Consider the following 12994-nt stretch of genomic DNA (forward strand, 5'->3'; position numbering starts at 1 on the left):
TTAGAGGGGAGTGGAAGAGCATCTCAGCTGGTTGGCGCACTGTGCAAAGGCCCTGGGGCAGGGAAGAGCTGGCCAGTGGCAGGAATGGAAGGAGGGTACCTTTAGCTGACCATACAATGTGAGGGACAGACTGGCATGAGATGAGAAATGGATAATTTTTGGAAATTGTTAAGGGACTTCTCTTTACCATTTAAAGCTATAGTTGTATTTTGTTATAATGTGGGTTTTTCTTTCAATTGTTTACATGGAAATTCCTAAAAGTGAAACATAGATTCTAGAGAAAAGAAAAATGCTAGATATCGCTTTCTCTTTCTCCAAAAAGGAACGAAAACTCCTCGAAGAGAGGATCAGTGACTTAACGACCAATCTTGCAGAAGAGGAAGAAAAGGCCAAGAATCTTACCAAGCTGAAAAACAAGCATGAATCTATGATTTCAGAACTGGAAGGTAAACCAGCTACCAAGACGTTTATTTTTATTTTATTTTGCTATTTTTTGTTTTAGAGATGAGGTCTTGCTCTGTCACCCAGGCTGCAGTGCAATGGTGCAATCATGGCTCACTGCAGCCCGAAACTCCTAAGCTCAAGCAATCCTCCTGCGTAGCTGAGACTACAGGCGTGCACCACCACACCCAGCTGATTTTTTTATTTTTTATTTTTGTAGAGATGGGGTTTCACTATGATGCTCAGTCTGGTCTCAAACTCCTGGGCCCAAGCAGTCCTCCCACCTTGGCCTCCCAAAGTGCTGGGATTATAGGCATGAGCCAGTATGCCTGGCCTTGAATGGGTATTTTTAAAAGCAGGAAAATCAGAAAGGAAATTTGAGGATGGCGGATCATCCCACTGAGCGAAACTCTATCCTACCTCTTGGAATCACCCTCAGTCAACACACACACTAATAATATGATAAAAGGGCCGGGTGCGGTGGTTTACACCTGTAATTGCAGCACTTTGGGAGGCCAAGGCGGGCAGATCATGAGGTCAGGAGTTGGAGACCAGCCTGGCCAACATGGCGAAATCCTGTCTCAAAATACAAAAATGAGCCAGGCGTGGTGGCGGGCGCCTGTAATCCCAGCCACTCGGGAGGCTGAGGCAGGAGAATCTCTTGAACCTGGAAGGTGGTGGTTGTCGTGTACAGAGACCGTACCATTGAACTCCACCCTGGGCCAAAAGAGCAAAACTCTGTCTCAAATAATAATAATAATAATAATGATATGATAAAAGGTGCTGTTCATCAGGAGATAATGGTCCAGGCCGTGGCTATGATGGTTACTGATGGGGGAATATGTGAATTTCCTCCGTGTAAAATGCCTGGGCAGGAAGGCTCATTTCCGGGCTTCTCTCTGGGGCCTCCCCCTCCTGAAGAGCACCTCGGCTTTTGCAGTGCGGCTAAAGAAGGAAGAGAAGAGCCGGCAGGAGCTGGAGAAGCTGAAACGGAAGCTGGAGGGTGATGCCAGCGACTACCACGAGCAGATCGCTGACCTCCAGGCACAGATCGCAGAGCTCAAGATGCAGCTGGCCAAGAAGGAGGAGGAGCTGCAGGCGGCCCTGGCCAGGTAGCGGGGCTGGCAAGGGGCGTTTGCTGTGTGTTCGTGTGTCCCGTGGGCCCCTGCTCATTCGCAGTGGCTGTCTTGGTCAAGGTGGCCCCAGGCCCTTGGCATGCACTTTGTTTCCCAGGCCAGGCCTCCCATGAGCCTCCCTGACCCTGTTCACTCCCCCAGATCCTCACCTTCGACTTACTTCTTTCCCCTACAAACACATAGTCTCTTTGCAGTTGATCTCACCTACTCCCGCAGTGTTGCTGCCGCCTCTTCAACATGCAGGCTTTTCTCATCTAGACCCCAGTTCTGAATTTCCGATTGCCCAATGAGTCCATTTCCATGAGCGTCTCAAACACCCCATGTCTAAGATGGGGATGACTTTCCTTTCCCCAGCCCCTCCCTCTAAGGGCCCTCCTTTTTGCAAACACCAATCTCCTCCTTTGCTTTTGCTCACCCACAGCGAGCAGTGACCTTCGGATTCTGCCAGTCCTTCTAAATGTGCCCCCACCCGTTTCCTCTGGTTTTTCCCTCTTCCTGGCTCTTAGCTGGCTTTACACTAACGCTGATACTGCAGCAGCCACTGTGAATGATTATTTACCTGCTCACTCTGTACTAAGTTCTTTTCAAGCAATACCTTTGCAGACACCTGGCCAGGTGTACTGCCGGTGTCTTTGAGGAGGAAGCTGAGCCTCCTAGGGGTAACAGAACAGGAGCAATGTCATTGCTTGTAAGAGGCAGAGCTGAGATTTAAGCCTCAAAGCTTTCTGATTGATACCCTGGTCCGGCTCTTTTGTCGTCCAACTTGCGCTGCGTTGACAGTGCTGGGGTGATGAAGGGAAAACATCCCTCTGGGGCATGAACCTGCTCACAAAACTTTGCTGGCTGGATGCAGAGGCTCATGCCTGTAATCGCAGCACTTTGGGAAGCCGAGGTGGAAGGACTGCTTGAGGCCAGCAGTTTGAGACCAACATGGGCAACATAGCAAGACCCCATGTCTACCAAAAGTTAAAAAATGAGCCAGGCATGGTGGTGTGTGCCTATAGTCCCAGCTACTCAGGAGGCTGAGTTGGGAGGATCACTTGAGCCCAGGAGGTTGAGACTAAAGTGAGCTATGATCATGCCACTGCACTCCAGCCTGGGAAACAGAGCAAGACCCTGTCTCAAAACAACAATAACAACAACAAAACAAAAACCTAATTTCACTGGCTTATTAGGGGAAAGCCAGTTTCCTTAGCCTCACCCTCAGAGCCCACCCACCCTCTGCAGTCTCACCCCAACCCAACTATTTCACTTTCTCTCTTGTTGCTGCTCCTTCAAGTACAGTAAAATCAAAGTGCTTGCCTCTCCTGCAGCGTTCTGCCATTTAACAGCACTTCTTGCAGCCCACCTTGATCTGTGGTCACCACCTCCACCAGATGCAGAGCCCCAGTCTGAGTATCTCCCGTAAGCAGTTGCTGGCCAAGTGCTGTGTGTGGGGTGGGTACTCAGTCACTGAGGAAATGCAGAAAGAACAGACAGTTGCCAGGGAAGAATAACTGTCCGACATTCAGAAAGCATCTACACAGTCCCTACTGTGACCAGGTACCTTGCCAGTCTGGGGCCAATGCTTTGCATTCTTGCATACACATGCACACATGTGCATACACACGTACACACACCCATGCACATATACAATCTGTTTTGATGTCAGACCTTGGCACTCAGGTCCTGTGTTAATCTCAAGTAGTCTGGCATATCAAGCAGCAGTCCTGGGGACATGGATAGAAGGTGTTTGATGTCTCTGTAACATAAGTGTTTGGTCCCAGAAAACAATTTTTGGCCACACTGTAAGACAGGAAACCAAGGCCGCTGGGGGTTCATTCTGGTGGGTCTGTCCCTGGAAGGCTTGACGATGAAATCGCTCAGAAGAACAATGCCCTAAAGAAGATCCGGGAGCTGGAGGGCCACATCTCAGACCTCCAGGAGGACCTGGACTCGGAGCGGGCCGCCAGGAACAAGGCTGAAAAGCAGAAGCGAGACCTGGGTGAGGAGCTGGAGGCCCTGAAGACAGAGCTGGAAGACACGCTGGACAGCACGGCCACTCAGCAGGAGCTCAGGTGAGGACCCATCAACCCCACCATCCTGCTGTCCCACTGCACCAACGGGATGGAGGCAGGAGAGGGGACAAACCCAAAGCAAACCCTGCATCACAGAATTTCTCAGCCCCTGTGCATTTACCTTCCTGGCTGCAGTTTGCTGTAACTTGTAGAAGCATGGTTGTTTCTTTTCTTTTCTTTTTCTTTTTCTTTTTCTTTTTTTTTTTTTTTTGAGGCAGTCTGGCTTTGTCGCCTAGGCTGGAGTACAGTTGTGCCGTCTTGGCTCACTGCAACCTCCACCTCTGAGATTCAAGTGATTCTCATGCCTCAGCCTCCTGAGTAGCTGGGCTTACAGGTGTGTGCCACCATGCCCAGCTAATTTTTGTGTTTTTAGTAGAGAAAGAGTTTCACCATGTTGCCCAGGCTGGACTTGAACTCCTGGCCTCAAGGGATCCACCCACTTCAGTCTCCCGAACTGCTGGGATTACATGTGTGAGCCACTGCACCCGGCCCTCATCATTTATTTCTCATCAGGAGAGCAGTATATACCAGGGATGTACAATCTTCTGGCTTCCCTTGGCCACAATGGAGGAAAAAGATTTGTCTTGGGCCACACATAAAATACACTAACACTAATAATAGCTGATGAACTAAAAAAGATTTACAAATTGCAAAACAACATCTGATACTGTTTTAAGAAAGTTTATGACTCTGTGTCAGGCTGCATTCAAAACCATCCTCATTGGAAAGCTTGGACATACTCAGAGAACAATTTGAAAACTATAGAAAAACAGACATAAAAAAAATCACCTTTCGGGTCGGGCTCATGCCTATAATCTCAGCACTTTGGGGGACCAAAGACAGGTGAGGTCAGGAGTTCAAAACCAGCCTGGCCAACACGGTGAAACCCTGTCTCTACTATAAATCCAAAAATTACCTGAGCGTGGCGTTGCATGCCTGTAATCCCGGCTACTCAGGAGGCTGAGGCAGGAGAATCGCTTGAACTCGGGAGGTAGAGTTTGCAGTGAGCAACATTGTGCCATTGTACTCTAGCCTGGGCAACAAGAGTGAATATCTGTCTCAAAAACAAACAAAACCATGGACTCAAGGTCAAGGTTTAGCTTCCAATTTTGGCTCCATCATACAATGGCTGTGACACCATGGGTAAAACTGCTTACCCTCTCTTAGCCTTAGTTTCCTCATTTGTAAAATGGAAATAATAACACACCTGCCCCTTTGGGTCGCTCTGAGGATTAGATGATGTATATAAAAAACTTATCTCAGGGCCTGGCATATAGTAACTGCTCAATAAATAAGAGCCAACATTAATATTTAAGCAAAATTTTGCAGTTCACAGACATCCATTCAAGTCCATTACTTTGTGTATTTGTTTGCCAGTCATTACAGATGGCCTAGGCAGGTGATATGCTCCACATTTTGCAGCTGAGGAAATTTTAGGTTCAGAGATGTTAGGTGAGTGACCCAAGGTCACACAGCTAGAGAGGGGTGGTGATGAGGATTGCAGCTCTGGGTCCTGGAAGAGCTCTCATTCTTTTGCATGGCACTGAGATGACCCTCTGTCTCCACCCAATTGCCATCCACCGTGTTCTTCCTGTCAAGGGCGAAGAGGGAGCAGGAGGTGACGGTGCTGAAAAAGGCCCTGGATGAAGAGACGCGGTCCCACGAGGCTCAGGTCCAGGAGATGAGGCAGAAACACGCACAGGCAGTGGAGGAGCTCACGGAGCAGCTCGAGCAGTTCAAGAGGGTAAGTGGTGATGCTTTTTGGTGATGGCACGTTAAGAGTGACATCAGCAGCCTCAAATTACTACATGTCAGGGTCTGCATAAAGGCAAAAAACAAGTTACATAAGATTCTAATGATGATGATAGCAGCTTATATTTATTTACAAAATGCTTCCCATACAGGCTGGGTGAGGTGGCTCACACCTATAATCCCAATACTTTGGGAGGCTGAGGCAGGAGGATCGCTTGCACTCAGGAGTTCGAGACCAGCCTGGGCAATATAGTGGGACCTTGTCTCTACTAAATTTAAAAAAAAAACAAAAACAAAAAACTGGCCGGGCGCAGTGGCTCAAGACTGTAATCCCAGCACTTTGGGAGGCCAAACAGGGTGGATCACCTGAGGTCAGTAGTTCGAGACCAGCCTGGCCAACATGGCGAAACCCTGTCTGTACTAAAAATACAAAAAATTAGCTGGGCGTGGTGGTGCATGTCTGTAATCCCAACTACTCGGGAGGCTGAGGCAGGAGAATCACTTGAACCCAGGAGGTGGAGGTTGCAGTGAGCAGAGATCATGCCATTGCGCTCCAGCCTGAGCAACAGAGCAGGATTCCATCTCAAAAAAAAAGAAAAAAGAAAAAAAATTGGCCAGGCATGGTAGTGCATTTCTGTGGTCCCAGCTGTTTGGGAGGCTGAGGTGGGAGGATCATTTGAGCCTGGAAGGTTGAGGCTGCAGTGAGCCTTGTCATGCCACCGCACTCTAGCCTGGAGAACAGAGTGAGACCTTAATCAAACAATAAAAATAGGCTGGGCATGGTGGCTCACCATGTCTGTAATCCCAGCAATTTGGGAGGCCAGGCGGGCAGATCACTTGAGGTCAGGAGTTCGAGACCAGCCTGACCGACATGGTGAAACCCTATCTCTAACAAAAATATAAAGAATTAGCTGGGTGTGTGCTAATTAGGTGGCATGTGCCTGTCATCCTAGCTACTCAAGAGGCTGGGGCAGGAGAATCACTTGGACCCAGGAGGCAGAGGTTGCAGTGAGCTGAGATCATGCCACTGCACTCCAGCCTGGGTGACAGAGTGAGCCTCCATCTCAAAAAAAAAAAAAAAAGAATAGAAATGCTTCTCATACTACTAGTATGTCAATTGATCTTCACAACCACCCTGTGAGACAGGTACTATTAAACTCATTTTACAAGCAAAGAAACTGAGGTCCAAGGTACCTAGAGGTGAAGAGACTTAACCAAGGTTACACTGCTGGTAAGTGACAGTCATGATTTGCACCCAAATGGTCTGCCCTAGACCCCATTTTCTAGCCTCTACGGGACTGGAAGCCTGTAGGATGGGTGGGGCCTATTAATATACTGCCCCTCAGGGATAAGCAAAGGTGTAACAACACTTCGGAGGAAATTTAAATGAAACTTAAAACTGGGAACTTTCTATCCGTTTTAATTTCTCTGCAGACTGGAGGCAGGCCAGGCATGGCAGCTCACGCCTCCTGGAATCCTAGCACTTTGGGAGGCTAAGCAGGGAGGACTGCTTGAGCCCAGGACTTTCAGATCAGCCTGGGCAACATAGCGATTTTTCTTTTGTGAAAAAAAAGACTGGAGGAAAATTGTCATTATTTGATTTCAATGGCAGAACAGCTCTCTCCAGCGTAATTTGAGAATGACTAGGTCAAATGACTCTGTCTCCTGTTGCTGGGCTCTTTGGGGTGCATGGGAGTTGGAGCTGGTAAATAGCAGTACTGAATGCTGAATCTTGGGTACTTTTCTCTCCTTTGGGGTAGTTCCTGTGCTTCATTCCCCAGGGTAAGTTTTTTAGCTTGTGACTTTCTGCCAGATTGTTTTCCTAAAAGCCTGAGTTACATCACCCTCAGTGTTCCAGCCCCTCCACATCCCCTTCAGTGGAAGCTTTTGGTTCTACTAGGTTAAGTGGGTGCAGCATTGCCTAAAACGTGTTGGGAGTTTGCATTTGGTCCTATCACTAGTGTATTAGTCCGTTGTTGCATTGCTATACAGAAATACCCGAGATTGGATTATTTGTTTATTTTTTGAGCAATGGAGTCTTACTCTGTCACCCAGGCGGGAGTTCAGTGGCGCGATCTCGGCTCACTGCAGCCTCCACCTCCTGGGTTCAAATGATTCTCAGACTCAGCTTCCCAAGTAGCTGGGACTACAGGCACACACCACCATGCCCAGCTAATTTTTCTTTTTTTTTTTTTTTAGTAGAGAAGGGGTTTTGCCACGTTGGCCAGGCTGATCTCGAACTCCTGACCTCAGGTGATCCACCTGCCTTGGCCTCCCAAAGTGTTGAGATGACAGGTGTGAGCCACTGCACCCCACCCTGAGATTGGGTAATTTATAGAGAGGCTTAATTGGCTCATGGTTCTGCAGGCTGTACAGAAAGCATAGCAGCTTCTGCTTCTGGGGAGGCCTCAGGAAACTTACCATCATGGTGGAAGGCAAAGGGGAAGCAAGCACGTTTTACATGACCAGAGCGGGCAGAAGAGAGAGAATGGGGAGTGCCAGACACTTAAACAACCAGACCTCATGAGGGCAGCACCAAAGGGATGGTGCTAAACCATTAGAAACTGCCTCCAAAGGCCGGGCGCCGTGGCTCATGCTTGTCCTCCCAGCACTTTGGGAGGCTGAGATCGATGGATCACCAAGTCAGGATTTCAAGACTAGCCTGACCAAAATAGTGAAACTCCATCTCTACTAAAAATACATAAAATGAGGCCTGGTGCAGTGGCTCACACCTGTAATCCCAGCACTTTGGGAAGCCAAGGCAGGCAGATCACCTGAGGTCAGGAGTTCGAGATCAGCCTGGGCAACACGGTGAAACCCTGTGTCTACTAAAAATACAAAAATTAGCTGGGCGTGGTGGTGCACGCCTGTAGTCCTAGCTACTTGGGAGGCTGAGGCAGGAGAATCACTTGAACCTGGGAGGTGGAGGTTGCAGCGAGTTGAGATTGCACCATTGCAGTCTACCCTGGGGAACAAGAATCAATTGCCGTCTCGCCAAAACAAAGAATAATAAAATTAGCTGGGGGTGTGTTGGTGGGTGCCTGTAATCTCAACTGAGGAGGCCGAGGAAGGAGAGTCACTTGAACTGGGGAGGCGGAGGTTGCAGTAAGCCAAGATCGCGCCACTGCACTCCAGCCTGGGCGACAGTGCGAGACTCTGTCACTCACACACACACTGCCCCCATGATCCAATCACCTCCCACCAGGCCCCAATGTTCACCTTGACTAGTTTTACGGTTTGGATCTGTGTCCCCACCCAAATCTCATGTTCAATTGTAATCCAATAGAACATGAGATTACAATTGAACATGAGGTTTGGGTGGGGACGCAGATCTAAACTGCATCAACTAGTCAAGGTGAACTGTCTTCCATGTGGTGGTTTACTGAATACCTTTCTGGGGGCTGGTTCATTGCCTGGTCTGTTGGAACCTCAATTGTTGTTTACATAAAAATAGTAAGTAAAACAATACAATAAAAAGTGTAGCACTTATGTGCCAGACAGTATTCCAAGTGCTTTACAAATTAATTTCATTTCACCTGTAACTCCCGTCAAAGTAAAAATTTCCAGGCCTGCCATTGATCCTGATGGAGGTGGTCTCGGGAGGACCCTCTGAAAAGCACTGCACGGGACTGAGCTCACCCTCACTCTCCAAATGAATCAATGGACTCTTACTACTTGTCGAGTGGGATCTAAATACTAACCCTCAACAATTTGTCAACTCTATGTATTTTGGACAAATCGGATTTTGCTAGTTGTAACTATGCCGTACATATTTCCCCATTCAATTGTGTTCCTTGTATTATGTTCAAAAGTTACTTTTTATTTTTTAAAAACTTTGTTTTTAGAGACAAGGTCTTACTCTATTACCCAGGCTGCAGTGCAGTGGTGCAATCTTGGCTCACTGCAGTCTCAAACTCCTGGGCTCAAGCGATCCTCTTGCCTCAGCCTCCCTGGTAGGTGGGACTTACAGGCTTCTGCCACCATGCCCAGCTAATTTTTCACTTTTTTGTAGAGATGGGTATCTTACTATGTTGCTCAGGCTGGCTTCAAACTACTGAGTTCAAGCAGTCCTCCCAGTCTGGACTCCCAAGGTGCTAGGATCACAGACATGAGCTACCACTCCCAGCCTACTTTTTATTTTTAGAGAATTTTAATTGAAATGGGTTATTCCCACCTTCAGGAACAATTAGCCCTCAAGACATCAGTAAGCCACACATGTCCCTTTTAGCTTTATGGTTGGAGGTCGGGCACGGTGGCTCACACCTGTAATCCCAGCACTTTGGGAGGCTCAGGCAGGCAGATCACCGGAGGTCAGGAGTTTGAGACCAGTCTGGCCAACATGGCAAAACCCCGTCTCTACTAAAAATACAAAAATTAGCTGGGCATGGTGGCAGTCGCCTGTAATCCCAACTACTTGGGAGGCTGAGGCACGAGAACCACTTGAACCCAGGAGGCAAAGGTTGCAGTGAGCCAAGATTGTGCCACTGCACCCCAGCCTGGGCAACAGAATGAGACTCCGTTTCCAAATATATATATATATATGGTTGGAAGAGTGAGGCCCCAGACAGAGTCACTGACCCTCCCCATGCTTACGGGTCATTAGGCGTGAACAAGGGCTGGAAGTCAAACCCATTCCCAGCCATGCCTCTTTGGGAAGACTCAGTTCAGACCACCAGCAGACAGCATGTCCATTACTGACCCACACAAAGCAGGTAAAGGTGGGAACCTCTGCCCATCTCAGGTGCAGGGAAAAAGAGGCCTTTGTCTCTAACATCTTGAATCCTGACATACAGACCTAGTTCCACCTGCTTGTGGGGGAAACTTTTAACATCAGCTCCTACCTGGGCTCCCCTGTTCTGGGGTCTTAGGCTGGGCTAAGGTTTCTGGGAGCCCATGTCCTCTAGGGTCCCCACTTCACTGCTTTGTTCCCACCAAGAGACTCCTTGTCCCCATCTAAGGTCCGGCAGCTCTTAGTCATGTCTTGGAGGGAGGACTGGCATCAATGCCCAGCATCTCCCAGGGACCATGGGAAGGCTGAGTGGTGGGTCCTCTCCTCTCAGGATACATGCACGTCTCTCTTTCCCCTTCTCTACAACCTGGAAAGAAGCCCCTCACCCCATCCTGCTTTTGCCCAACACACTTTTTTTTTTTTTTGAGACAAAGTCTCACTCTGTCGCCCAGCCTGGAGTACAGTGGCGCGATCTCGGCTCACTGCAACCTCTGTCTCCCAGATTCAGGCAGTTCTCCTGCGTCTGCCTCCTGAGTAGCTGGGATGATAGGTGACTGCTACCATGTCTGGCTAGTTTTTGTATTTTCAGTAGAGACGGGGTTTCATCATGTTGGCCAGGCTGGTCTCAAACTCCTGACCTCAAGTGACCTGCCTGCATCAGCCTCCCAAAGTGCTGGGATTACAGGCATAAGCCACCGCACCCGGCTCCAACACACTTTTTTTTTTTTTCCTGTAGGGCAACTTACATGCCTACAGGAGCTGGTTCCATAAAATAAGTTTCCCTTAACTAGGACAGAAGTAGTAGTGTCAATCACACGACACCTGTGAAGGACAGGGGGCAGTGAAATGTGACTGCCCCACCTGCAGAGCCAGCCGCTACTTAGATCTGGCAGATTGTTGCCTTGAAGGAAAGCAAGAGCCCCTGTTTCCAGATCTTTCGTTGTGTTATTGTTGAAGTTTAGGATTACTGAGGCATATGCAGTAAAATTTATCCATTTTACTGCTCCATTAATTTTAAACAAATGTGTATTGTGTAACCACCACCACAGTCACGATATAGAATGTTAGAGTGATTGATTGATTGAGATGGAGTCTCACTCCGTCACCCAGGCTGCAATGCAGCGGCGTGATCTTGGTTCACAGTAACCTCCACCTCCCAGGTTCAAGCAATACTTGTGCCTCAGCCACCCCAGTAGCTGGGACTATAGGCATGCGCCACCACCAGCTAATTTTTCTTTTTTTAGTAGAGATGGGGTTTTGCCATGTTGGCCAGGCTGGTCTCAAATTCCCGACCTCAAGTGATCCACTGCCTTGGCCTCCCAAAGCTACTTATTTCTGAAACAGGGTCTAACTTTGTTGCCCAGGCTGGAGTGCAGTGGTGTGATCATAGCTCACTGCAGCCTCCAATTCCTGGGCTCAAGTGATCCTGCCATCAGCCTCCTGAGTAGGTGGGACTGCTGGTGTGTGCCCCCCACACCCAGCTAATGTTTTATTTTAGTAGAGATTGGTCTCTCACTCACTACATTGCCCAGGCTGGTCTTGAACTCCTGGCCTGAAGCAATCCTCCTGCCTGTTTCCCAAAGTGCTAGGATGACAAGTATGAGCTGCCATGACGGGCCTTCAAACGAAGTTTTTTGAAAAAGAAGCTGGGAATCCAGATTTTTATGTGACATTTATTAAAACGTTGGCAACTCATTTTTTAAAAAGTAGTGAAGGGGTCAAAGGGGACATGACGGCAGGTTGGACACCACTTGTGGGATCCCAGATTGCAACCCATGAGCTTTACGAAAGTAGAATCCAAAGTATCAGCCGGGCGTAGCGGCTCATACCTGTAATACCAGCACTTAGGGAGGCCAAGATGGGTAGATCACTTGAGGTCAGTAGTTTGAGACCAGCCTGGCTAACATGGTGAAACCCTGTCTCTACTAAAAATACAAAAATTAGCTGGGTGTGGTGGTGGGCGCCTGTAATCCCAGCTACTTGGGCGGCTGAGGCAGAATAGCTTGAACCCAGGAGGTGGAGGTTGCAGTAAGCTGAGATCGCGCCACGGCAATCCAGCCTGGGTAACAGAGTAACACACCATCTCAAAAAAATAAACAACAAAAATAAAAACCCCAAATCTCTTACTGGTGATTGTGTGCCCCCCGCCGTGTGCCTTCCTGGACCTCTCTGAGGGAGGAAAGGGCAGGGTCTGAAACGTTCTCCCTCCCCTCTGCTTCCTTCGCCAGGCCAAGGCAAACCTAGACAAGAATAAGCAGACGCTAGAGAAGGAGAACGCAGACCTGGCCGGGGAGCTGCGGGTCCTGGGCCAGGCCAAGCAGGAGGTGGAACACAAGAAGAAGAAGCTGGAGGCGCAGGTGCAGGAGCTGCAGTCCAAGTGCAGCGATGGGGAGCGGGCCCGGGCGGAGCTCAACGACAAAGTCCACAAGCTGCAGGTGAGGTGGTGGCGTGGTGGGTGGTGCTGGGTGGTATCCATTCTGTGGGAAGGAGCCTCTTCCCGGCTCGCTGAGGTCTTTCTTGCTGCAAGGCAAGTCCTTTCCTCTAGCTGCGTTCCCAGAGAGGGGGCGATGATCTCCCTGTTCACTTAAATATTAAAAAACCTTGTGGCTGGGCGTGGTGGCTCATGCCTGTAATCCCAGCACTTTGGGAGGCAGAGGTCAGGGGTTTGAGACCAGTAATGGCCAACATGGTGAAAAGTCTCTACTAAAAATATTAGAAATATTAAAAATATTTTAAAATTAGCCAGGAGTGGTGGTGGGTGCCTGTAATCCCATCTACTCGGGAGGCTGAGGCAGGAGAATCGCTTGAACTCGGGAGACAAAGGTTGCAGTGTGCAGAGACCGCACCATTGCACTCCAGCCTGGGCCAAAAGAGCAAAA

General features: G+C 48.9%; 2 protein-coding genes across 7 annotated transcripts in view; one reads left to right on the plus strand and one right to left on the minus strand.

Moving 5' to 3' along the window:
• Positions 1-12994, plus strand: part of MYH11 (myosin heavy chain 11) — a 155396-nt gene that overhangs the window by 118938 nt on the left and 23464 nt on the right. For all 6 annotated transcript variants that reach the window (XM_033235634.1, XM_033235631.1, XM_033235635.1 and 3 more), the window contains 5 exons: positions 323-446; positions 1382-1553; positions 3422-3634; positions 5234-5378; positions 12344-12550. In XM_033235634.1, the coding sequence (XP_033091525.1) occupies positions 323-446; positions 1382-1553; positions 3422-3634; positions 5234-5378; positions 12344-12550 (861 nt within the window). The remainder of the gene's footprint in view (positions 1-322; positions 447-1381; positions 1554-3421; positions 3635-5233; positions 5379-12343; positions 12551-12994) is intronic.
• The window catches only part of NDE1 (nudE neurodevelopment protein 1), an 83716-nt gene continuing 75699 nt past the window's right edge, over positions 4978-12994 (minus strand). The window contains exon 9 of the mRNA XM_033235641.1: positions 4978-5452. Coding sequence (XP_033091532.1) covers positions 5446-5452 — 7 coding nt within the window. The 3' untranslated portion in view covers positions 4978-5445. The remainder of the gene's footprint in view (positions 5453-12994) is intronic.

This window comes from Trachypithecus francoisi, unplaced genomic scaffold, assembly GCF_009764315.1.
Source record: "Trachypithecus francoisi isolate TF-2019V2 unplaced genomic scaffold, Tfra_2.0 Lachesis_group15, whole genome shotgun sequence".
Taxonomy (NCBI): Eukaryota; Metazoa; Chordata; class Mammalia; order Primates; family Cercopithecidae; genus Trachypithecus; species Trachypithecus francoisi.